At 45.7% G+C, this 23,587-nt stretch overlaps 1 protein-coding gene across 1 annotated transcript; it reads right to left on the reverse strand.

Moving 5' to 3' along the window:
* Positions 1-972: 972 nt before the first annotated feature.
* LOC130128670 (adhesion G protein-coupled receptor B1-like) lies at positions 973-23,063 on the reverse strand. Its single transcript, XM_056298348.1, has 31 exons — positions 22,358-23,063; positions 20,922-21,071; positions 20,724-20,822; positions 20,157-20,321; positions 19,560-19,724; positions 18,085-18,249; positions 17,330-17,494; positions 17,109-17,210; positions 16,325-16,431; positions 16,007-16,201; positions 15,771-15,839; positions 14,270-14,378; positions 13,631-13,774; positions 12,784-12,853; positions 12,123-12,225; positions 11,504-11,547; positions 8,977-9,103; positions 4,949-5,052; positions 4,648-4,750; positions 4,372-4,522; positions 4,157-4,226; positions 3,973-4,039; positions 3,740-3,825; positions 3,352-3,523; positions 3,122-3,210; positions 2,952-2,998; positions 2,136-2,755; positions 1,964-1,999; positions 1,749-1,853; positions 1,439-1,489; positions 973-1,170 (listed from the first exon to the last, which is right to left on the reverse strand). The coding sequence occupies exons 1-31, from the start codon at positions 23,061-23,063 to the stop codon at positions 973-975; spliced, it is 4,584 nt and encodes a 1,527-aa protein (XP_056154323.1).
* Positions 23,064-23,587: the final 524 nt, after the last annotated feature.

Raw genomic sequence — 23,587 nt, forward strand, 5'->3', positions numbered from 1 at the left:
GAGCAATTTTCACGAGGGGAACGAAAAATAAAAACTTCCAAATAAAAAAAAAAACAGTACACAAGTAATAACAATGCTTGTTCCAGCAACAACATAGCATAATAATAATGCTAATAACACACGGTTCATTTAGGCATGGTCAACCCTTTACTTCAGTACAGACATCACGCTCTTAGTAGTCTCTTGGAAGAAAAAGTATAATTTCAAGCTTTAGAAGCATTTTTTGATGTGAAGTAGTAAAACCAACCAACCAACCAACCAACCAACCAACCAACCAACCACCCAAGCAAAACAAACTAATAAACAAGCAAAAAAAAAAAAAAAAATTGACCAACCGCAATACAAAATCAACATGGATGTGCCCATCTGCCAAAGCACAGGGTCCAGGTTCAAGCATCAAGGGGGGTCCTTTCGCACTCTTGCCTTGTTTGTTCTTGGAAGGGTAATTTTGCAAAATAAACAGGAGCAGCCAAGTGTTCCAGTTTATCCTCTCAAGAGGAGAGGAGTTCACATGTTGTTGATGTTTTTTTTTGTTTTTGTTTTTTTAAGTAAGTTGAAGGAAAAACCGAAGCACAGACATGTCGACCATACCTTCTTGAACCCAGGTGGAAGGGTAAAGGAAACTCTCCTCTGAGCATGAAGGCAACCATAGCCCGGTCCTGGTCTGTGGAAACCGTTCACCGCTCAACTAACCCTTTTTGTCCTTTACAACAATTTGCCGCACAAGCGACGCTTTAAATCCACTGTGAAGCTACATCATATGGAACAATACCCTCACCTTGACCCTTCAACTTCTCCTCTATCTCTCTTATCTCTACCTTCTTTGGCTGAGGATTTGAAGATATGGATTCTGGGTCCTACTTTCTCACTTCCCCTCTCCTTGGTTTCTGCTAATCCGTACAGGATCCTCTCTTTCCTCCTAAACCAATAAGGTGAAATCAGGCGGCTCGCCGGCAGCCCCCATCCTCCCCCTCAGACCTCTGTTTGCAGGTCGATGATGTCCTGCCCCACCAGTGGGATCGGGGTGCCGGCCTTCTCCCACTCCACCGAGTGCAGCTCCAGTGGGGAGGCGGCCAGGGGCTCCAGGTCTTTCCGCACCCACGCCGGGGGGGACTGCTGCATTCCCCGGACTCCATCCCACGGCCTCTCTATGTTGGGCTGCTGTTTGTCCTGTAGAGGCATACGTAAAGCAGGTCTTGAGTGGTGGTACGATTGTTTACAAAATTGTGTTCCTCATTTCATTAATTCAATATCAGTTGTGCTGATTCTGATTCAGAGGTGTCTTTGTAATGATGAAGTTATATTGTAATTTGGGTGAGTCAAGTCATGTCAATTTTATTTGTATAGCCCAATATCCCATCTTGAGCCAAATATCACATTGGATGGTGTGTCTTGAACATCTAAATTTGAGATGGTGAGGTTATATATAAACACTCACGCTGTGGTTCGTTTTGTCACTTCCTCCTGAAGACACACTCCATCTCACAGACTGTAAGGAGGAAGGGAGGAAATATGTCCTTGTTTAAATCACCTCAAGGTAATGACAAACGTACTTAGAAAAATAAAAGCAGTTCCTGGTTTTGTCTCGGTCTTTGGTAGACCACTAACAATGGCCTTACTCAAAGACTACAAGTTTTCTTAGAAAAGGCTCTCTTCTTATCTTTTTTTTTTTGGCTTCTTTTGGGCTGTATTTGTCCTAAATTGATCTCCTGGACGATGGCTGTTGATATGATTGATGTACTAGTTACCTTGCAGTCAGAAGCAGGGGATTCTCTGTCTTTCTCAGCAAGATGTAACTTCCTGTTCAGGTCCTGGAACATGTTCTGGTGGCGCTTCTTTGTGTGCATGATTTTCTGCATGATACAAAGAAAGAGAAATCCGTCAAAACCATCCTTACACACCCTTTCATGGAATTAAAGACAATTTGTAATTGGTTGAAATGAAAATTCTAACTGATACTTACCTCAAAATCTAACTCAGCGTAACGGGACTTCTGTCTCTAAAAAAATAAAAAGTGGGGGGGGGCAAAAATTAAATCTCATTATTTTCAAATATTGTCTACTGTAAACAGTGTATAAAAATGCATAAAAGCAACATAACATGTGCAAAGTTGCAACCTTAGACTGCGATCTCACCTCCAGAGAGCTCATGGACAGCGTAGAAATGGTCTCGCTCTTGGACATCATGGAGTTCATGGACTCAAAGGTGTTCTCCAGGCTGCTGTGGGTGATGTGGGACTCGCTGGACATGTTGTGGATATTCTGGACGGGTGAGTCTCGTTCTGAATAGGACACGCTGACCTGATCAGCTGGAAGTGACTTGACCGCAAAGGCTGCCTGGGGTTCGGCAAAAGGCCCGCTAAGGTGCACCAGCCTGGTCTGTGGCATCTCCATACTGATATTGTACTTTGCTGGCTCATCCTTGGGCTTGGACCTCAAAGTAGAGGTGGTGTTTGGCATGAGGACATAACCGCTGCCATCGGACATGCTGCCCTCGGCCTGACTGCGAACGAGGTTGGCATCCAGCTGCTTGAAGATCTCTCCATCGCAGACGTACACGGGTTTCCCGCAGGATGGGTCGACTCCCCCCGCCAGCCGACTCTTCTCTCTCTTCAGGGTGAGGGTGTGGCTTGAATACTCGGGAACGGCCTGCATGTGACTCTTGCTGGGGTTGGATGGGAGAGTGTGGAAGTTGGATCCCATGGGGAGGGGCAGCTGGGGTGGGGGCATTTTCTCTTCAGATGAACTCTTCATACCTGCGAAGGAGGCAAAATGAAGAAGTGAGTGCGTTAAAAACTGTACAGGGTCATTGCTATCCTGTCTGAAACAAGAGTGAATAGATATGCTCTTTCCAATGCAAGGTCGATTTTTAAATGCATGTCTCAGACAATGTGAATTCTAAATACAAAAATGGTTAAGGGGAATAATCCTTGAAAAAAAAAAGGGTCTCACCTTGTCTGCTGGAATCACCATCCTTTTCAAAATCAGACTGTTTATGCAAGGAGAGAAAAAAAGAGATGGTTCTGTCAGTGCTTAATGTATGCACATATTCATTTGGGGCTAAAATACAAATGGCACTCATGACATTTTAAAAGCACTAAGCTGGAAAACCTACCATAAGCTGGGTGTTGCCATTATGAAGAGAGCTGCCAGAATCTCCATTGCCGTCATCCTTACGATCAACAACTCTGCATTTAACAGCCTCTTGAACCTAATGGATGGAGGGACAAATCAAGGGATTGCCGGCTGCAATCTAAACAGACCTCAAATAACCCAAAACACAATCAACAATGCTCTCATCTCAGTTTTCTTTGTATTTGTCTTTCCTAAGATTAGTTTAGCCTTTGCTTACCTCTCTGCGCAAAATGCAGTGGACCATGACAATGATGAACCCTTCCAGGGAATCGAAAACAGCGAAAAGGATCTGGAAGAGGGCAGAGCGGCGGTCCGTGATGGCCAGGACAGCAGACATCCAGGTGAGGGCAAGCAGGGGCAGAACCACGCATGAGCTCCACAGCGACGCCCTGCAGGATGGAAGTAGAAACAGCAAGCCCGGGTTAGACTCGGGCACAGAAAAAAAGACCCCCCCCCCCACTGTTTCATTTTACTGAAAGAAGCATGTTATGTTTTAGCCCCCCGGTGCAATCTTGATATCAAGGCACATCCTTAGTATACCAGTAATGGTACTGATGAGGGCGATAAGCTCTGTTTGCTGGCGTATACGGTGTATCAAGACCTACCCGGCTCTCTCCTTCAGTTTCACGTCAGTGATGCCGTCCTTGGATACCAGCTTGTTGAAGACCAGAATACCAATGACCATGTTCACCTGTTTGTGAGAAAGACTGCGGTTGAGACCTTGCAATAAAGTGTAATAACAATTTAGGGCATATTGTCTCACAGCATCCTGTATTGTCGAACAAGACGTGTTGATTACTATGTGATGCAATGAACCGAGATATCAAGGAACACTCACCAGAACAACGGCCGCAGCGGGACCAACAAAGGAGTAGAGGAGGCCGCCCTCGAGAGAAAGCCAACAGCTAGGAGAGAGAAAGCAGAAGGAAGCATCAGTACCGGAGAAAGGGAAATAGTATTTTTAGGATTAGAGGAAAATGAAAAGAGAAGTGTTAAAAGCAGCAGGTTGAGGTTAGGCTTACTAGTTAACGGTGCCATATCCCTTAGCCTTGGTGAAACCCACAGAAACAGCCACCACCAACGCTGGAAGCCCTACGAGATGGAAAAGAGTGTGAAGGGACAAAACAGACTTAAAACTCCGAATAGACAAAAGCGATAAAAGAACCGACGGAGTTGAGTGATAGATCAGTGGCAGGTTATAAAAGAGAATTATGGACACAAAGACAGGACCCCTTACCCCAGCCCAAGCACAGGAAGCGCTTGCGGATGATACGGTTGCGAAGACGGCCTGTGACAGCCATGTAGGACTGCCAAGCTTCCGTCAGCACCCAGCAGAAAGAGGAGAGGAAGAAGAAGTGGAGGAAGGCAGCTACAAGAGTGCACACCACCTGAGGGAAACCAAGGAAGAAGGGAGAGGAGGGAAAAACTGTGTCAGCGAGTGTCTCTACTCTCAAAGTCCCCTCAGCAGAGCAATTTTGGAGGGCTTTAAAAGAGGACTCGAGCGACGCCTCACCTTGTTGCGAGCTTGAGTCTGTCCAACGAGAATGAGGGCATTCGAGCATATAATGGAGAGGCAGAAGTTGATTAGGATGACGGAGCGCTCGGAGCGAATGTACCTGGAGAGAAGGCAACAGAGAGAGGCAAAGAGTGAGTGGGGCGAACGAGTGAGTGAGATAGCAACTAAGTGAGTGAGTGAGTGAGTGAGTGAGTGAGTGAGTGAGTGAGTGAGTGAGTGAGAGCAGATAAAAGTCAAACTGTGCAGCACACAAAGTTGGATGGTAATGTGGCTGGACTCTGGTTGTAAGGGCACTTACTTCCACACAGAGACGTAGATGATGATGAGGAGTAGCAGGGTGAGCGAGGAGACCCCACAGCCAACAATGAGAGTCACGGATGGAAGCAGTGCCTTGTCCATGATCTGCAGAGAGGAGACAAGACCAAACATGCCTCTTAGAGAAAGATGTACTCTACTTACTAACCACCCACACCCACACACAAAAATAGGCGAGAGAAACAAAAATAGACACTAAACCCCACCCCAGTCCTTACACACAAACACAGACACACAGACAGACACACACACATGCACTCTCTCTCTCTCTCTAGTCCTCTGGTTGTGCACTCTCTCTCTCTCTCTCTCTCTCTCTCTCTCTCTCTCTCTCTCTCTCTCTCTCTCTCTCTCTCTCCGTCTCTCAAGTCCTCTGGTTGTGCACTATCTGGAATAGCAGACAGCTCCCTGTGGGCAAAGAGTTGAATGGCACAATTAGGCCATGGCTGAGGCAAGGTGACCTCAAGGGGAACATGTCAGAAAGATGGAGCATCCAGCTAAACACATGGCCGAGGTCAAGGCGTTTCACCATTGAGCTTTTGAACCAGCAAATGAGGCGAGGAGGATACAGAACATATATCTCTCTCCACTAAGCAATGGAAGGGGGGTCAGGCGTGTGTAATTCTCACAGGCATCTCTGTATGACTGTTGTTCCCTTTTAACATCGTCGCAACCATTAGTCTGAGTATCAGTTGCAATACCCTCTGCTCATTGACAGCCATTTCAAGCCTCTATTCTTCTTCCCCCTTTAAGTTTGCGGCTTTTAATTGCGTTGTGTGTGTATTTATGTATGTGTGTGTGTGTGTGTGTGTGTGTGAGAGAGAGAGAGAGAGCGAGCGAGATAAAGAGAGAGAGAGAGAGAGAGAGAGAGAGAGAGAGAGAGAGAGAGAGAGAAAGAGAATGTGTTAGTGCGTCTGTGTCAGCCAGATGCAACTCTTTGCCCATCCCTGCAGGAGTGGACAGGTGGGCCATTATCACCTGTGCATTAATCTACCCCCTCCTCCACCCCTACTGAGCTCTGACAGCAGCTTAGCGCCCTGCCACTGCCAGCAGCGCCGACTGTCCTGTGTCTCAGACAACCCTGGCACTGAACCCCCAGTGGCGGGCATAGAGAAGGGGATGTCTCCACCCTGTTTTCGCTGCTGCGGATTTACCCAGAGGGCCAGTGGGGCACTGCTACTAGCAAGGGTCACATCTCCACAAAGCCCCCCCCCCCCCCCCCGCCGACCGGCTGGCACAACTACAAACTCCCAGCGGCTAACTGGCAGGGCTCACTTACCAGCATGGCCTCTGCATATCTCGCACCTTCTCTATTAGCTTTTGTGAGGATTAGAGTTAATTTAGCACCTCTGATTAATCTCCAACATCACGGAGCCTGACGAAATTCAAAGAATGGTGTGATGATAGATTCGAATAACGTCTTGTAACACAGTGAGAAGGCTCTAAGTGGATTGCAGAGCTGAGGAAAAAAATTATGTCAAAAGAAACTTCTTTTGCCTTTGATTTATGGAGGCAATAAACTGTAACTTGCAGACATGGTTTATGCTGTCGAATACGTTTGACATTACGGATAGTCTAGGAGGCCATCGTGGTACAAGAAGGCTGTGCCTTGAAGGATTTTTCCTCCCTATCTGGAACTGTGCTCCATATAGTCCTTGCTGATATCAAAGCACAGCTGGTGAAGTGTGGCTTGTGGCAGCCAAATACCAAATTAGTGTGGCAAATTTGTTTCTAAATCTATCCAACAACATCAGAGGCCCTCCAAAACAGATGGCAGATAGCAGGGCGGCCAGCGATCTGAATTTACCTTCGCTGAAGCTGGTAATATGTTATGTTCTTTGTCCTCGCCTCTCAAGCTCACTTTCTGGGTTGACGCTTGCACCATGGGCCACTGAGAGAAATCCAGACAGCTAGTGTGACCCAAATATGAGGATATGTCTTGCGCCTGTCCTTGACCGAATCCTGCTCTCTCATTTTAGCAAATCTAGGATCAAGTGAGGGAGGAGAAATATCGAGGAGAGGACAAAATCCCACTAGGGAGTCCTTTAACCAGTGTACGTTTTCCTTTGTGTGTTGGGAGTAGGTGTCCACATTATGCCACACCAGTCAGGGTCTACTGGTCAAGGGCATCAGCCAGACTAAATAGGTGGGCTGCTTCCACTGGCCGGTCATGTGTGCAACACACTCCCTTAGTGGTGCAGGCACCCAAGAATCAGACACAGCAAATAAGAGGTAAAACACTGCAGTGACTGGGTGTTTTTTTTTTTTGCACCCTGTCTTCACTTCTCCTCCTCCTCTTCCTCCTCCCCCCTCTCTTCCTTCTCACTGGTCTTGTTCATACAGCTGGCAGGCGGACGGTATTGAAAATGTCCACAGCACACATCAAAGGATGGATGGATGAATGGAGGGGTGGGGAGGGGGAGAGGGTGAGAGGAGGAACTATCAATGCATGACCAGACGTCTGTGTCTCATTGGTCAGTCTCTATGGCATTTTCAGAGTGAGACTCGCTGCTGCAGCTGAAGGGGTGGGAGGAGGAAGAAGCGAGAGAGCGAGCGAGAGAGAGAGAGAGAGAGAGAGAGAGAGAGAGAGAGAGAGAGAGAGAGAGAGAGAGAGAGAGAGAGAGAGAGAGAGCGAGCGAGAGCGGGGAAAACAGAGACGGGGTGGTGGTAATGGGGAATTCAGAGATATTGGCGGACGAAATGATTGGCGCAGCTATATCCTCACTGTCGAGAGAGAGAGAGAGAGAGAGAGAGAGAGAGAGAGAGAGAGAGAGAGAGAGAGAGAGAGAGAGAGAGAGAGAGAGAGAGTCTGTGTGTTTGTATGTGTGTGTGGGTGGAAGGGGAGTATTTATCCTATAACCAATGTAGGGGGCGCCGTTCACACAAGCCATACCTGGACTAATTAAATCTAACTAGGACGTCAACAACAGGTCTAGGGACAGAGCAAGCACACATTTGCTGGATGGCTGGCAGCACCCATAGCAGAAAAAAAATATCCTAGTTTACTTTCAATGACAGAATGCGCCAACGCAAACCCTGCGTGATTGCGCTGTCTGTGGATAATATGGCACGAGCACACAGGTAAACACGCACTGACGTTAATCAACTTACTGAGCTCAGTCGATGGAGCCAGGGGCGTGCGTGTGTTGTCCTGTGTGCTCGGCCATACAAGACTGTACCATTTTCTCTGATCCGGATGATTGTTTGGAGCAGTGATGGGGAAATGAGAGGAGACGAGGATATGTATGTTACCGTGTGCTTGTGTTTTCCTCAAGATCTGTCCCCAGAAATCACAGGGAAGGCGTTGAAGCGGTTACCAGGGCAACTAGACACCGACCGCCTCAGATACACAGAATCTACGGGCGAAAATTACACAATTGCCTTTGCGCAAGAAAGAGGAGCGCTGCGTTACGGTCAAATCCAGCAGGCTGGGCAGACCACGCAGTGCGCTCTGCCAACTTCGGGCTGGGCAAAGTCAACGTGCATATATTCCGTTATCGTTCCCGTTTCACGAATGCATTCAGGCACTGATTGAAAAAGACCGGCGAATCATGCAATCTTGCACAGACAAACGATTGCCCAGTGATTAAATACACGTTTGAAAATGCAACATTTGCTCACCTGTGAAAGCAAACAACGGGACACAGACTATTTCCCACCGCTGCAGAACAGTTGCTCTACTGACGGCAAACGAACGAACGGCAGATTGTGCCTGAACAAATCCATTTCCAAAACACGACAACATCTCATTCACGTTTCCGTTTGTTTTAATATCTGCACGCAATTCCTAAGTCTCAACACGTTGCACATTTATTCGCCTATAGGAAGAAAAAAAAATCCCTAGACGATTTTTCCTCTGGTCTACGGCACTTGGAAACAAAGGGGGAGGTGGCGCGAGAGAAATCGTCGGAAAACATCGACCGCGTAACACGTTGAAATCAGTTCAAATGCAAAGACCGAAACACGGTGGGAAATTGGGATTAAAACGAGGGGGAAATCGTGCGGCACACTTACCGAATCGGGGTTGATCCGCGCTAAAATGGCGAAGGTGGAGAGGCTGTCACACACGCATTTGGTTCTGAATGAATCGACGGAGAGAGTCCTGCAGCTCCGAGCAGCCCAAGATCCGAGCAGAGAAGACCTGCAAAGAAGCAAGGGGGGGAATAAAGAAAGCCGCTGGTTAGCAGAGATTTGTGAGCTCGGACAAATCTCTCTCGTTAGAACCTATACAGTTTACCAAGGGGGATATATATGTTTAATTTCTTTGCAAAAAAAATAATCTATAAAAATAATTTTGAACACTTCTGATTTCCACAGGGCCATACGAGGTTTTTGCTAACTAGAGAATTAAACATCTAAGTAATCGTGATACTGAATCGTATGCATGGAGCCTTTATGTTAACAAGAGTGAATATTTACAGTTTTAGCCAATTTAAGATTCTGAGTGGCATGCAGCCCAGGTATGATGAAGGATATCCCTATTATGAAATTACTACCCATCCGTGCCATGATTGATGCTGATATGCTACCATAAACTGCATAATTGGCATAATCTTCGTCATTACTCATTATAGGCAATCTTTCCTCAGTCACACCAGACATGAGGCGTTTGGCAAGTCTTTCAGTGTGCTGTGCACAACGTGAGGGAAAATGCTGTATGTATTTGAAATGCACGAAAGATTATATGAATGACCCCGTATCACACCTTTCAGATGCATTTGAAAACAATTCATATTTTTGTTTAAATATAAATAACACTGAACAATCCAATAGCCCCTCTTCCAACTGGCCTGCTCACTTTTGAAGCTGTTTGTTTGCCCGCACTCTGCTAACATCTTGGGTCTCTCTGACACAACAGGTAAAATAACAGCCATCTGATCCTGTGTGTAATTTGCAGCAGATGCCACCAGAAAGAGAGTTTCACACCACCCGACATCCTCAGAGCAGGTGAGATGTGAAACTGTTCTGCAGCTAAAACTGCCTAGTGACAACAAAATACCCCCCTTGCCCTTCTGCCCGACATGAATCTGGTACAGACGGTCACATATGGAGGGCTGTGGGGTGAAAAGTATGGCAGATATCAGAGAAGGGCTCTGTTTGACTTTTCCCATCATTCAAATGGGTTACATGTTGTGCAGTGAGGCATGAAGAGAAGTACCCCTGGTTCATTCCTACTCAGTGAAGAGATGCAGGAGTTTTTAGATTCGGATATGTAAGCATTGCACGCCATGTTTCATCTTTATCATGCCTTCATGGCTCAAAATACAGCAAAATCCTCTATCCATCTGTATATATCTGTATATTAAAGTTCCTGGGTAGAGGATGTGGATGTGGTAGTGGATGAAAGAAGCGCTCACTCTGGTGAAGGTCCTTTCTAAACCAAACATGTGTGGCCTTTGGAAAACAAACATTGACCCAAACAGTATCTGCAGCTTCCTCCCTCTGCCATTTCCACTGTCTCCATCTTGCCATTAATCACATCCACTGTCCAAAATGAATCTAATTTGGCTGGAGGCATATCATCCCCCCTTTCAAAGAATATGCTTTAATCACATTTTCTACATTCTCTTCTTCCTGCCCCCCCCCCTCTCCCTCAAATCATTTTTGCTTTCCCTTTGCTTGTCTCTGGTGGTGCTTGTGATTATGGATGCAGTACTGCATGTGGGTAGGTGTGTGGTGTGCATGTGGTGTGCTGGTTGTCTATGTGCAGGGGGAAGCTGAATGCATTTTTTTTAAACTTTATTCATAGATTTTAAATATCTGTACTCCACAGGTGTGCAAATCTATCTAAATGCTAATCGTCCACCTGTGTATACTTCAGGAGGTCAAAGTGGGGCAGGGGCTGATTGATCCAGGCCAGGCCACTAGCAGCAGATTTTCATAATTCATTCCATTGCATCTTTAAGAACTCCCACTTGCCACAGCCATTAACCTCTGCAGTGACAAATGAACATCAGCGAAGGGTGATAGGGAGGTGAGTTTCTATTGTCTCTAGATTGATGTGCTGCGGTGTGACCCATAGAGACAGCAGCAGATGAATCTGCTAGTGTTGTGTATGTAATGAGGCTGGAAGCGCCGCTCATGTGTTTGTCTGCACTGCTAGATCAGAGCAAACTGTCAATCTACGAGGAGACCACTGCTGGTCTGAGAATTATTGAGGTTGTCAGTTGTAAAGTCTGCCTGTCATGTAGTAAGTACGTCCGACAGCTGAGATAGCTCGGTGCTGCTGGCTGGGAGAGATGGGTCAACATGCTGTGGTGTTGCTCTGTCCTTTCTGTCGGAAATGATTGACACAAAAAAATAGATGCGACATTTTTGCTCTCTCTCTGTGGTGAGTATATGGCCACGGGGCTGAATGCTCATATGCAGCGACGGATCACATGAGGGAAAGGACCTTGGAGGCAAGCAGGAAGATAACAACAACAACAACAAAAAGAAGCTATCGCCAGATGAGCTGACAAGGCCAGCCAGGACAGAAAATAAGATAGGATAGACGAGTTTCCGCACATTTAAGGAGAAAACAATATTAGTCGCCACTTACGTTTCACTCTCATCCCAGGAGATGCAGGTCTCGTTGATGGTACCCTGGGGGAAAATCAGACAGAGCGGACAGTGTGAGTAAACTTTACAGAAGCGGAAATGACGAGGTTCAGCTTGATACCAGAGCATGGTTGCATCACACGTCAGCAAACATGTGAGATGCAACAGCTTGTTACCAACACCTGCCCACACTTATCTCACAACTTTCGGTTGTCAAAGATAGACCAAGCTAAAAACAACAAGTCATCATCCAAAGGAATTGAATCAAGTGCAACTGGCCTTGGTTATATATAACCAAGGCCAGTTGCACTTGATTCAATTCCTTTGGATAACTATGACCTGGATGAATGAGAACATTCACAGACAAACAAGTCATCATACACAGAAAATCTCGGTTGCAAATAATTATTCATTCAACATGTGGTTACCACCCCTGTGATGTTGCGGTGGCTTTTGGCCGGCAAGCCCAGAGAGAAAAGTCACAGTGGCACTCTAAATGTCAACACTTAAATTCAAATGTCAAATTCAGAGCACTTCGGTGAGCAAACACTCAGGGCCAGGGGTATTTTCATTTATTTTTTTGTAAAGTTTGATTAGGCTGGTAACTACTGGGAACTTACATTGTGGAGGTGGGGGAACTCAATCTCAACGGGAGAGGACAGAAGAGTCGGATTGGGCTTGACGGTCACTGTCACCACCTTGGAGTTGAGGAGTGTGCTGTTGCTGCAGATGAGAGAAGATGAGGGAACGCATTCAGCGAGGTCGGTCTAGACAGGCAGTCTAGTCAAGTTATAAAAGATGCACTCTAACACATAAGTTGTTCTATACGTGAGCACACCGATTAAGTTATAATCTTATATGTGAAATTCCTATTTAACTCATGTCATGAAAAAAACTAATTGTAGGGAGACTTGTCTGTCAACAGGGGGCGCCATGTTGCAGTAATAGACCAGCCTTTCATGCAATGAAAAATGTATCCTAGTTTTTCTTACCGGATGTTATTGGCTGTTAGTCATATCAAACCCCCTCCCCTAACAAAAACCCACCTGACCGTTTCATTTCATTTGAATATTCGTCAAATCGCAGAAGTTCGCGGGTCTCTTAAGTGTCATTTTATCGGACCTTTAAGGTTAACCATTGTTTCTATGAAATAATGGCAGAAAACTGGTTCTGTGGGCTTGGATGGGGATGAAACTACTTTCCCTGAGCTGCATACAGAAGATACCGCGCCGCATTTATATCTTATCGAAGTGAAGCCATGCCTTGAAGGGAAGCTGTTACCTGTGGAAGGACAGGATGGACCCCAGGTTCCTGTAGAGAACGATGCCAGCCACAAATGCAGTGGTGCTCTCTGAAAAGGGACAAACAGGCCCTTTAGTCTCAGCTCCATAAGACTGCAAATGTTGATTGTCACATCTTCATTGGAACAATGGTAGTATGACTTAAAGCTGAAATCCAAGATTTTTCTCCATTAATAGATCTACTATATTCCGCTATTGACATTTTTGACCAGGTTAGATGAATACTGGTGCAGCGGCAAACACGTTCCTACTCAACCAGGAAAAAGGACGGAAACATGACGATGATGTGGCGATGCTTTTGTTGGACAGCTTGACCAATTCTATGATCAATATTACAGTACAACGGTACTCCTATATAGTTTAACATAAACTGTTATACGATAGGTTAGCTTTGATCCGAGGATGCCATTTTTACAAGGGTGGGAAATGTTTTATCGCTGAGCTGAAGGTTCACAAGCAACAATGGCTGCTACACCTTGTTTGTAGTTCTCACTGCCAGAGCGAGGGACAGATCAGGGAAGTCAAGGATTTCAGCTTTAACAAAAAGAGGTGATATTTGTTCGATCCCGGCAGTACTCCAGTGTGAACCCAGTATGCCCATGGGCCAAACCTATTTAGATATTGACCCAACAAAGCAAAGGCAGCTCCATGTCGAGTCAGACCAAACGGCCCCATCAAAAGTTTAATCTCAGAAGGAGAGGCTGAGGGGGTCTTTCAGCTTCAAATTATTTCGCAGAGAGTTCAACAAAGAGGCAGAAAAGTACATTACGGCAGGCAGACAAACAACAAAAAGAGTGACAGCTGACAGAGTATGTGGAGAGTCTCACCAGACTGGTCAACGGACAGAGCATTGCGGGACACAGTGATCTTCTCCTCTGAGGTCCTGACCCAGTCCAACATGCCCCTCCAGCCCTTCACAGGGAAGGTGAAGTTGGAGGTCATACTAGCGGGGCGCTTATGGATGCTCAGCACTGGAAATGACAGGGATTAGAGAGATAGATGGCCTAGTTAGCGAACAGTATGTTGGCAGTGTCCGTGTCCCTGGCTGGGGAATCACTGAGAAATGGAGCGGTTCGAATTCAAAGCGTTGCAAGTGTCTCTCTCTGAGTAGCTTGCGATTGAATTGTGTGAAAATTTCACCTTTACCAAACCAGAACAGCATGGGGAGAAAAGGTGCCTTATGTGAGAGAGAGCCATTCATAGTGTGAGGTTTGCTGGGTGGTTTTTGCAGTACGTTGCAGATTGATAAGCTTTCTATGAAGACCAACCGTGTCTCATGCTAAATATATGTGTACTGTATGAAGTCTATCACACATGTTTTTGCTTGTTTTCGTACTTTGAGGTTTTCCAAGCTTGTGTCCATTTGCTCTAGATTGGTGCACTCAGCGGCATGGGGATATGTAAGGACAGGTTAACTTGATCAGGTATGACCAGAGGATGGCTGGCAGAGGAGAATCAGGGCTCACCTAAATTTTCGGTGACTTCGTAAATGTCCTGAAAGCCGCTCATCTGCATACCGATCATGTTCACGAAGTCTTCGACGAGGCGCAAGAACTCCTTGACGTTGGCGCCCATCTGGATGAGAAATCAGGTAGAGGAGAGGAAGAAGAGATGGAAAGAAAGTGGGGAATAAAAAAAGCAAGGGTCAAATCAATCCACAGAAGGGTCACATTATATGTACCTTACACACTGAGTTTCATTAAGCAGGTAGGCCGGACCGCCATTTATCCAGAGAGGGAACAACCTCTGTACATCAACATTCATCATTTTTACGTCAGTCCAGCTATCAGTTTTTATTCGTTCCAAGGACTCCTTACTGAAGAAAAAAATAGTGCTACTGGCTGCTATGAAGCCTTGGATCTTCCTTAGGGCCATAAATGGACAGGCTGTTGATTCACAGGCTGATATTTTCGCCCTCTCGGTTTTTCTCAGCAGAAGGGAGGGCTTACTAGATTGCGTCTGTCTGACGCAGAACTGCAGTGCATGTGGGCGCAAGGTGTGTGCATCTGTGCAATGCACTGTCTGTCCCTTTATAACTGCTGTTGGTCTGTGGGCTGGCATAGAGACACACAGATTGGAGAGTGGGTGTAGTGAATCTCCATGACTGTATATCTCCCTCTCTCTCCTTCACCTTGAAGTTCTCACTTGTCCTCTAGTCATTCTGGTTGTGGTCATTCATCCAGTTTCAATTAGTTCACACCTATCTGGGTATTCTACAAATTTTTGACCCTTTATATTCTTAATAATGTTTATATATGCTGTACATTATCTATCTATCTATCTATCTATCTATCTATCTATCTATCTATCTATCTATCTATCTATCTATCTATCTATCTATCTATCTATCTATCTATCTATCTATCTATCTATCTATTCAATACCAAATAGGTGGATATAGATGACTGGCATGAGAGGCACATCATATGGAGAGGTTTGGAAAAGCAAAAACTAAGACAAATACATATGTACTATGATCTGTTTTGAGAATAGTTTATGTGCATCATCAGTTGATGGGATGTAGTATTGTGGTTTGAACAACAAGTCTATACACTCTTCAGCCTGAGATGGTGTCAGATAATTAGACTGTCTGTGGACATGTGACACATGTTCTCCTCTTCTGTCTATCTGCTCTATCTGATCCTATGAGTAAAAGGGCTTTTGGGAGTGTTAATTAGGTGGAGGAGTCACTTGTGCACATTCACCCTGATTTTCACACTTACACCCTGCTCGCACCAACTTGTCAAACTTTCGCCCCCAATTTAAACCACAGACACTCATCAAATAGCAGGAACTTTAGTATAACAGACTTATTTTCTCCCCCACTCAGATTCACACTGGCTTCCTTGTCTACAGTGGCACACACACACACACACACACACACACACACACACACACACACACACACACACACACACACACACACACACACACACTCACACACACACATACACACTCATCACTTACCAGCTGTGCCTCCTCCCACTTGTCACGATGTTCCTCCTTCAGTAAGTTGCTGATGGTCTGGACTGAGTTCTGTAAATCATCAGATACAGGATGGGGTGTGAAGGGGTACCAAATGCAGCCCAATTAAAAATTCTTTTTGGTTAGAAAAGTATCTGAGTCTTCAAAAGCTATTCAAACTGTGCAATTATTCAAAATTGCAAACTTACAAGAGTTTGACCATTTTTTTTCAAACCTACCTCTACATCAGCGTTGCTGAGTCTCTGGCTGGTCTCCTTGTAAAGAACAGTGGTGTTCTTGAGGATTTCAATGATGGCCAGGAGGTCCCCACTGTACTTGGTCCCCTCATCTGAAGAAAACCTCAGGCGTGAAATGACCTCAGAGATCCCGTCCACCCCTTGCCTTGACTGCGCCTTGGAAACGTAGTCTCGACTCTGCAGATAGGAGGGAGTGGATAAGGGCCTTTCTAAAACCTTTATACTCTCTAGCTAGAGTGAACCACTGGGCAATGGGAGAACTGATAATGATTTTTGTGGGCGAGGGTACCACCGACTTACCAGCATCTGAATTGTCTCATAGTTCTTGGAGACACACTTGATGTGAGTTGGGCTCTCCCAGAAGGCGAGACCCACAGCATCGAGGGTGCACCGGCGCAGGATCAAGCCTGTTTACGGGAGAGATTTTGCATGGTTAGCGTGGTAATGAACAGTAAATGAATAGCTATAAACAAGTGCAGGGTGTGCATATATGAATCAGACATGAAGTACTCAAGGCCAGAAGATGAAGCAACTTACAATGTCCATTTTCAACTCTCAGGTGATGTATCTAAATCTCCTTATCTAACAACTGTCACCTCTTGTCAGTGATGTAGTGGAGGGTAAATGAACCTACATACGGTTTGTCCACATTTTCATTTGCACATTTTAGTTTGCCCATCTTTTTTTAAGGCTGATATGAATCTTCATTATATGAATTCATAGTATAGATCAAGGTAGATATTATCAAACCGATGTAAGTCAGAAGGAATCAGCTATTATCTATATTCTCTACTGAACAGTGTATTTCAATGGGAAAATACATAAATTGATGCTTCTCTGAAAATATTGCACATTGGTTGCCAAATGATGATCACTGAATGATGATCATAGTTTACCCCTCTCTTTATTTACCACTATTAATGTTGTGTACAGTCATTGTGAAAGACAGATGAAGTTGTGCATTTGAGGAGGACATGCAAAAATTCATACTCCCAGTAACTATAACTATGCTGGCTGTTTAAAAAACATTTGAAAACAGACTTAAAGGTTTGTTAATTTGAATGCTTAAATTTGGTCACGGCACCTGAGGCATCAGAGGGGCAGGTGACTGCAGCTGAATCTCCGGCAGGGGTTCTCTTCCATACAACATCTCCATGGTTCTCCTCGGTACAGATCTCATGTGGCTCTAAAAGATAACGAATGATTGTCAACGTGCTGCATCATGATGTAACGCTAACCCTCTGACATGGTGTTGCGCCATAGCTTAGGGCCAGGTGATCTTATCTATGTCTTGGGCACACCCACCTGGACATCTCCTCTCATTGCAATGCCTCTGCTCTTCTTTCTCTCCGGGACAAGGCAGTCCACCAAATGAGGGCCCTTCACAAAACCTCTGTCTCTGCTGGGAGCCTCCTCCACAAGTCTTACTGCAGCTACCCCAGGAGCTCCATGGCTGCCAGCGTCCATCAACTAAAAGTGACAGCATAAAAATACACACCATTAGGCCAGATGCAATCAGTCCAAATGCAAGACAAACAGTAAGTGTTTGCAGGACAGTGTAGGACAGATTTCTGATGACCACTGTTTATTGGTAACCGACGCAAAAAGGTGTAAAACTCTGATATAATGCATATTGGGCTTAATTAGACATATTTATATCTCACCTGCAGTTACACTCTTGCCTATAATGGCAATACGTTTTGCTTGAATAACAGATTAGAAAATAAATGGCATGACCAACAGTAAATAACGACGGCGATCATTAACTATGCGCCTTTTTGGTGTTTTTTGGCAATAATTTATGACCAGTAAAACTCTGGGATATGACAGCGTGGAGACTTTTAAGCGGACAATGCCAGAGATCATTATTGGATGATAATCAAAACTGATCGTTTAATGCTTAAATAGAAAATCATGTACTTTTGTTATTTTGCTTCAAAATACCGCAAGTCGTCTTGACCTCTGATTAGTTCTGAAGGACATCATTCTCAGCTGCTATTTCACCTCCTTTTGAAACGCCGATGGAGAGTACTTAGATTAGAGTTTGAATCTTTATTTACCAGGGCACTCTTTTAGGAAGCAGTTGGCCGTCTCCTTCCAGCTGCCAAAGCACTCAGAGCCGCCATAGGATGGTCCGTTGCACTCCCGGGTCCTCTGCTTGGTGCCGTTGGAGCAGGTGGTAGAGCATTCACTCCAAGCAGACCACTCGTTCCAAAATCCATCCACTAGACAGGAGCAGCGAGGTGGTTAAAAGGAGAGCACCGGGACAAGATCAGCCTTCAGGCTGCAGGCATCACCCGACATACTCACTCATGGTATTAACATTTCATATGACCTACTTTGGCTGAGTCTGACTGAAAAATAAAGTCAAAGATTGGTTTTTCACCCTTCAAGCAACACTAAAGGTTCATTTTAGTCACTTTGGGACTAAAGCAAAATCATCATCATCATCATCATCATCATCATCATCATCGTCGTCATCATCATCATCACCATCACAGCCTAGGCTTAATGCATCAATGAGTAGCTGGGGATAAAAACTTTTTTTTAGCGATGTTTCTCAATTCCACCAAATTTTGTTTGTTAATAACAAAGGGCGTTGTTGTAATGGGATTTGACAGTATATTTAAGCATCTAGAGACACTACTTTGTGCTATATGCTACCATAGAACATCTCAATTTTGAAAAGATGTAATTGATGGAGCATGTAAAATCAGTTTGAAGAACAGCAAAGCAAAGCAGGATTAATCAACGGATTTAATTTTCAGCATTAACCTTAAAAGGCCAAAACGTTTAGTGTAAAAAAACTAAACAAATGCTCTTTGATTTTAGTTGAACTGTGCAGTCATTTCTCAACAACGGCTGTCCACAATGGCCCGGCGTACAGTCATCGTCTTGTGGAGTTCAGAGCCATCTGCTGGTAGCAGTATGAAATTGCATCAAGACAATTTATTGGGACGGACCAAGAAGTTAAGCTTTTTGACAAGCAAAGCACTAGTTTTAATTTATAACGACAAAACTTTTTAATCAGCGATACCTATGAAGCACGCGTTAGAAAATGAGCTGAGTCCCCCCACCCCCCAGACAAGTAGGTGCAGAGAATCAGAAAACTGAAGGTCTGAACATGGAGGTTGGCCATGAGTGGAGGCTGAGTCACAGCTATTGTAAAAAGACTGACTAATACCCTCAGGCATTTGTCGGCTGCGGATGCGTCAGATGTAATGTCAGCCTGCCAGCCGTGCTGCTCTTTATGATGGTGCCATTAAGCTGTTTAATTGGCAGTGAGGTTTGTGAGTCAGCAGGTGGGAAGAATCAAGGTCAGTCACAGTCAGTGTAATGGATTTGTATGAGGGGCTTAACAGACTAACTAACGAGCTCAGCTGAAATGAACAAATAGTACTGCTTCATGATACGCACCACACTCCTTTCTCTTTATACTGGCGAGTCATTTCATCTCGTCTAAGGGTATCACATATTATAAAGGTATCACGTCAAATCATGCCACACCAGTATTTCCTATTGACTGTTGACTGACCTGGGCAGACGGCAATGTTGCAGAACTTGGTTTGTTTGGCAGGACCTTGGCAGGGCTCTCCTCCGTGCTGGGGCTGCTTGCAGGTGCGGGAGCGGTCACGGTAGCCACGACCACAGGTGGAGGAACACAGGCTCCAGGGGGCCCACTCATCCCAAGCACCATCAACTATACAGAGTCAAGTCAAGTCAATTTTATTTGTATAGCCCAATATCACAGATTAAAAAAACAAACAAACTTTTTTTTCAGAGGTATACAGCGGGGTTTAAATTGTGTTGTTCATGAAGAAGTGTGCTTTCTCTGTCTGTGAATAAACAAAAGTGCAGCTGGTACTGTGACTTTGTTGTGGGGCGGGTGTTATAATTATTCAACTTCCTCTAGAGAGGTTAAGAATTACCACTGACAACTCCTGAGCCAAGAACAGGCGGGGTGTAGTTCCACTACTGCTTCACTAGGTGGGGCAGTGCTCCATGCTACAGACATAAGCCCTTGGATACAGCTGAATTTATGAAGCTGAACTACCTGGCTTCCTCACTGTCTCTCTCTTCCTCACACACACACACACACAAATATTAACAAATCCCAGGGTGAGCCACTCACCGGGGCAGACAGCTGTGTTGTTGCAGGGGCGGTTCTCCCGGAGGGGTCCAGTACACTGGGTGGTGTAGGAGGAGGTGACACAGAGACGGGTGCGGCTCTGCCAGCCACTGCCACAGGTGACTGTGCACACGCTCCAGGAAGACCACTCATCTGTTACGGCATCCACTGCAAAGGGTGCGGATTACAGGGTCAGTGCCCAATGCTCGTTGCATCTCTAAATCTAAATCTAAACCACTTTGTTGTCATCGATTAGAAGTTCAGATGATGCTTTGTCACGCTGAAGTTCTTCTTGTTTTAACCTTTTCCGTTTCGGCCACCCGCTTCACCTTTTTTGTCCATTATCCTGACGTTTTATCCACTTCCCTTTTTATCGTCTTCAGAAGAAAGATTCTTTTCCTATCTATAATATTTTTCACTTTTTTTGACACAAAATTTTTACTTTTTAAAAAAATATATTTCTATTTGCTGTTAAAATAAATTCAACACCCCAGCCATCATTCACTGCATCACCATCCTAATTTAAAGCTTGAAAACTTTTTTTTTTTTTGTGCATCTGGATCGTCTCACCTGTTTGTGTGGCAACAGCTCCAGTGTTGGTATCATCAGTGTTGTCTCTCTTCAGGCCAATGATGGAACGCAGGGCTTGACTCCTGGTGCGCACTTTTCCTGTAAGAGTGTGAAGAATTAATGATTTGCTTTATATCAAAGAGGAAGCCGCCTGGAGGCAAATGCTGCAAAACCAAATGACTGACGGGTTGGGCTCACCAATGCAGGGCTGAAGGTTGCAGGCCCGCCCTTCCTCAACGACGCCCTCACATATGCCATCCTCTGGCTGACATGCTCGGCTGTGCACCTGGACTCCACCGCCACACTCCTGGCTGCATTCTGACCAACGGCCCCACCCGCTCCATCCCTCTGCAAGAAAGGGGTTGGGAAAGGAGATGAATGACCACTTCTCATTACATTTGTATTGCGAGCATAGCAACATTTCGGCCATTTAACCCATGCATTTTACAGATTTTGGCATAAATATAAAGCAACTTTGCTGGTTGGTGTAATCCAGCTCAGATTTTGGACTATAATCTTGTGTTATCATCGCACTGAGAAGGACACCCTTCCCAATGCTGACAGAGGGACATATTATTTTATTGTGACAATGATGTGGCTGACTCTCTGCACGTCCACATTTCCACATCGTTTAAATGTCTGCTTTTCAGTAGTAGAAACTCAAGAGCACAGTTCAACCAGGGTGCTCTTGGGAAAACTTTACATGCCGGAGCAGGAAGTGAGAAGTCATTGCGTTATCTAAATGACAATAACTAGAGGATGTGGACAAGGATGCCGGCTTTGTGAGCAGCAGCAAGCGCTAAAGTCGAACGACGCTCCATTTGAAATGGTGTTTGTTTGCTTTCAAGGACCCGGTGTGAGCCGTGGGAAGAGCGGTGTGTAAGCCCGGCCGGTGTGTTTCCATGACGACCACAAGTGCGGTGCTTTCGATTTCCGCCGTCAGTTGACTGTGAGGGCTTTGTGCTCTTTTCTGTGGACCCCTATCCCTCACTGAGCCCCCCCCCCCCCCGTTATTTGCTGAGAAAACCCTATCCTCTAAAGTTTTGCTAACCTAACATGCCCACCTCAAACAACATGGAGAGGCCGTGGGGCGGTGTGCCGCCCAGGACGTCTTGCCACTTAGGCCCGGAGGAGAGCAGACATATTTACCTGATACCCCTGATTTACTCTTCATTATGGCAGGGCTGCAGAAGGGCACATCCTCTGTCTGTGCTTGGATCATTACCCTCAATGGCTCTTCAGACACACACACACATGCATGCACACACAAACACACACACACACACACACACACACAGGCCTAATGAAAAGCAGGAGGGCTCGAGACAGCCCTTTAAAGCTCCAGGGGTCCTGCTGAACATGACATCCCCATCAGCAACAACTCAGCTCATCTAGCCTGGTGTATGTCACTACAAAGCAACACAACACATGGTGGGATTCACACGGAGCTGTTTGTTTTTTGAGGTGACATGATTTAATGAGCCCCGCCTTGCCTTTTGTTTTTGTTTTTTGCTTTACCTTGCACATTTTGCGCTGGTTATTTGTCCACTTGCTGTTTTTTTTTGTAGAGGTTTGTGCAAAAACAACAAAAACAAAACAAATGCCACACATCTGTGCATGTGTATCCTACTTACTGATGAGCTCAGCATCACGTCCGTTGTCTCTGGGGATGGGGAGGCATTTCTCAACGTAGACACCACCTCTGTAGCAGCTGCCTGGCTTCCTCTGTGGGATCTCCCAGCACTGGCAGGGGGTGTTCATGATTCCACATGGGTTGGCATGGGTGCTGCTGGAAAGGCACTTCTCCAGCCACTGGCATAACATCTGGCAGGCGGGCATGCTTGGGTTCCTCTTCCCCACGACTAGAAACTCGGCCTTGAACGTACTGACGTCGGTCTGCTGCTCCACGACCTCCAGGCCGTTCATCGGGGCCACCTTGCGGATCTGCAGGAACTGCTTGCTTGACTCCAGGTAGGTGATGGTGGTTGAAGCGTCGCACAAGCGGACCACCTCATCAAAGCTCTCCATGCCCAGGTAGGTGTGGGAGGTCTCGATGAAGGAGTCGAACTGGAAGGTCCTGATCTGGCGAGGTATGCAGGTGTCAGTGGGCTTGGTGATTTTCATGTAGACGGTGTAGCGGCGTGGGTCGGGGTTCTGCAGGGTCCAGGAGCACGGCGTGGAGGGCAGGGCGGCAGGGGAGGTGAACACACCGAAGAAGCGGCTCTGCTCCAGGGTGGCGCAGGTGGCGGAGGCCGGGCCAGATGGAGTACAGGAGGCCAAACCAAAAAAGAGCAGGATGAGGGCCACACAGGGGCCGAATAGGCCAGATGACCACGCCATTTGGTTGGCTTGGACAGAGGACTTACTCTTTTCTTTTTGTTTTTATTGCTGGCTTATTCGCCCACTTTTTTTCAATGCTCTTTCAAAAAAACTTTGTTGCTATGTCACTTCAGCTGCTTTGGGTCTTCTCTGAGGATTTTGGATCGGGGTTACAGGCTTTAGTGAGACAGGCAGATAGTCATACCTGCATGCTGTGGGACAGAGTGAAGACAAGAGAGGAAAAATGCAGGTGATTCAACGTGTTTGTTCCATGCCATCAGTAATATATCAGCTATCAGCAAATGCTGCCTCACAGAAAAATCACAGCATTTGTGGCAAAACGCACCATTTACCACGATTCTCGCTAGATGTACCCTAACTCGACACCACCCGCAACGTACCTCTGATCCCCTAATTATGAAACAGCTCACCCTCACTTCAGTGTTTTGGTTTTGGTGGGAATTACAATGCAACTCAGTGCAGTTTCCTGTCTGATCGAAAAGGACTGGAGTTCAAGACATAATTGTTCTGACACTACAATTACA

The sequence above is a fragment of the Lampris incognitus genome, chromosome 18 (assembly GCF_029633865.1).
Source record: "Lampris incognitus isolate fLamInc1 chromosome 18, fLamInc1.hap2, whole genome shotgun sequence".
Lineage (NCBI taxonomy): Eukaryota > Metazoa > Chordata > Actinopteri > Lampriformes > Lampridae > Lampris > Lampris incognitus.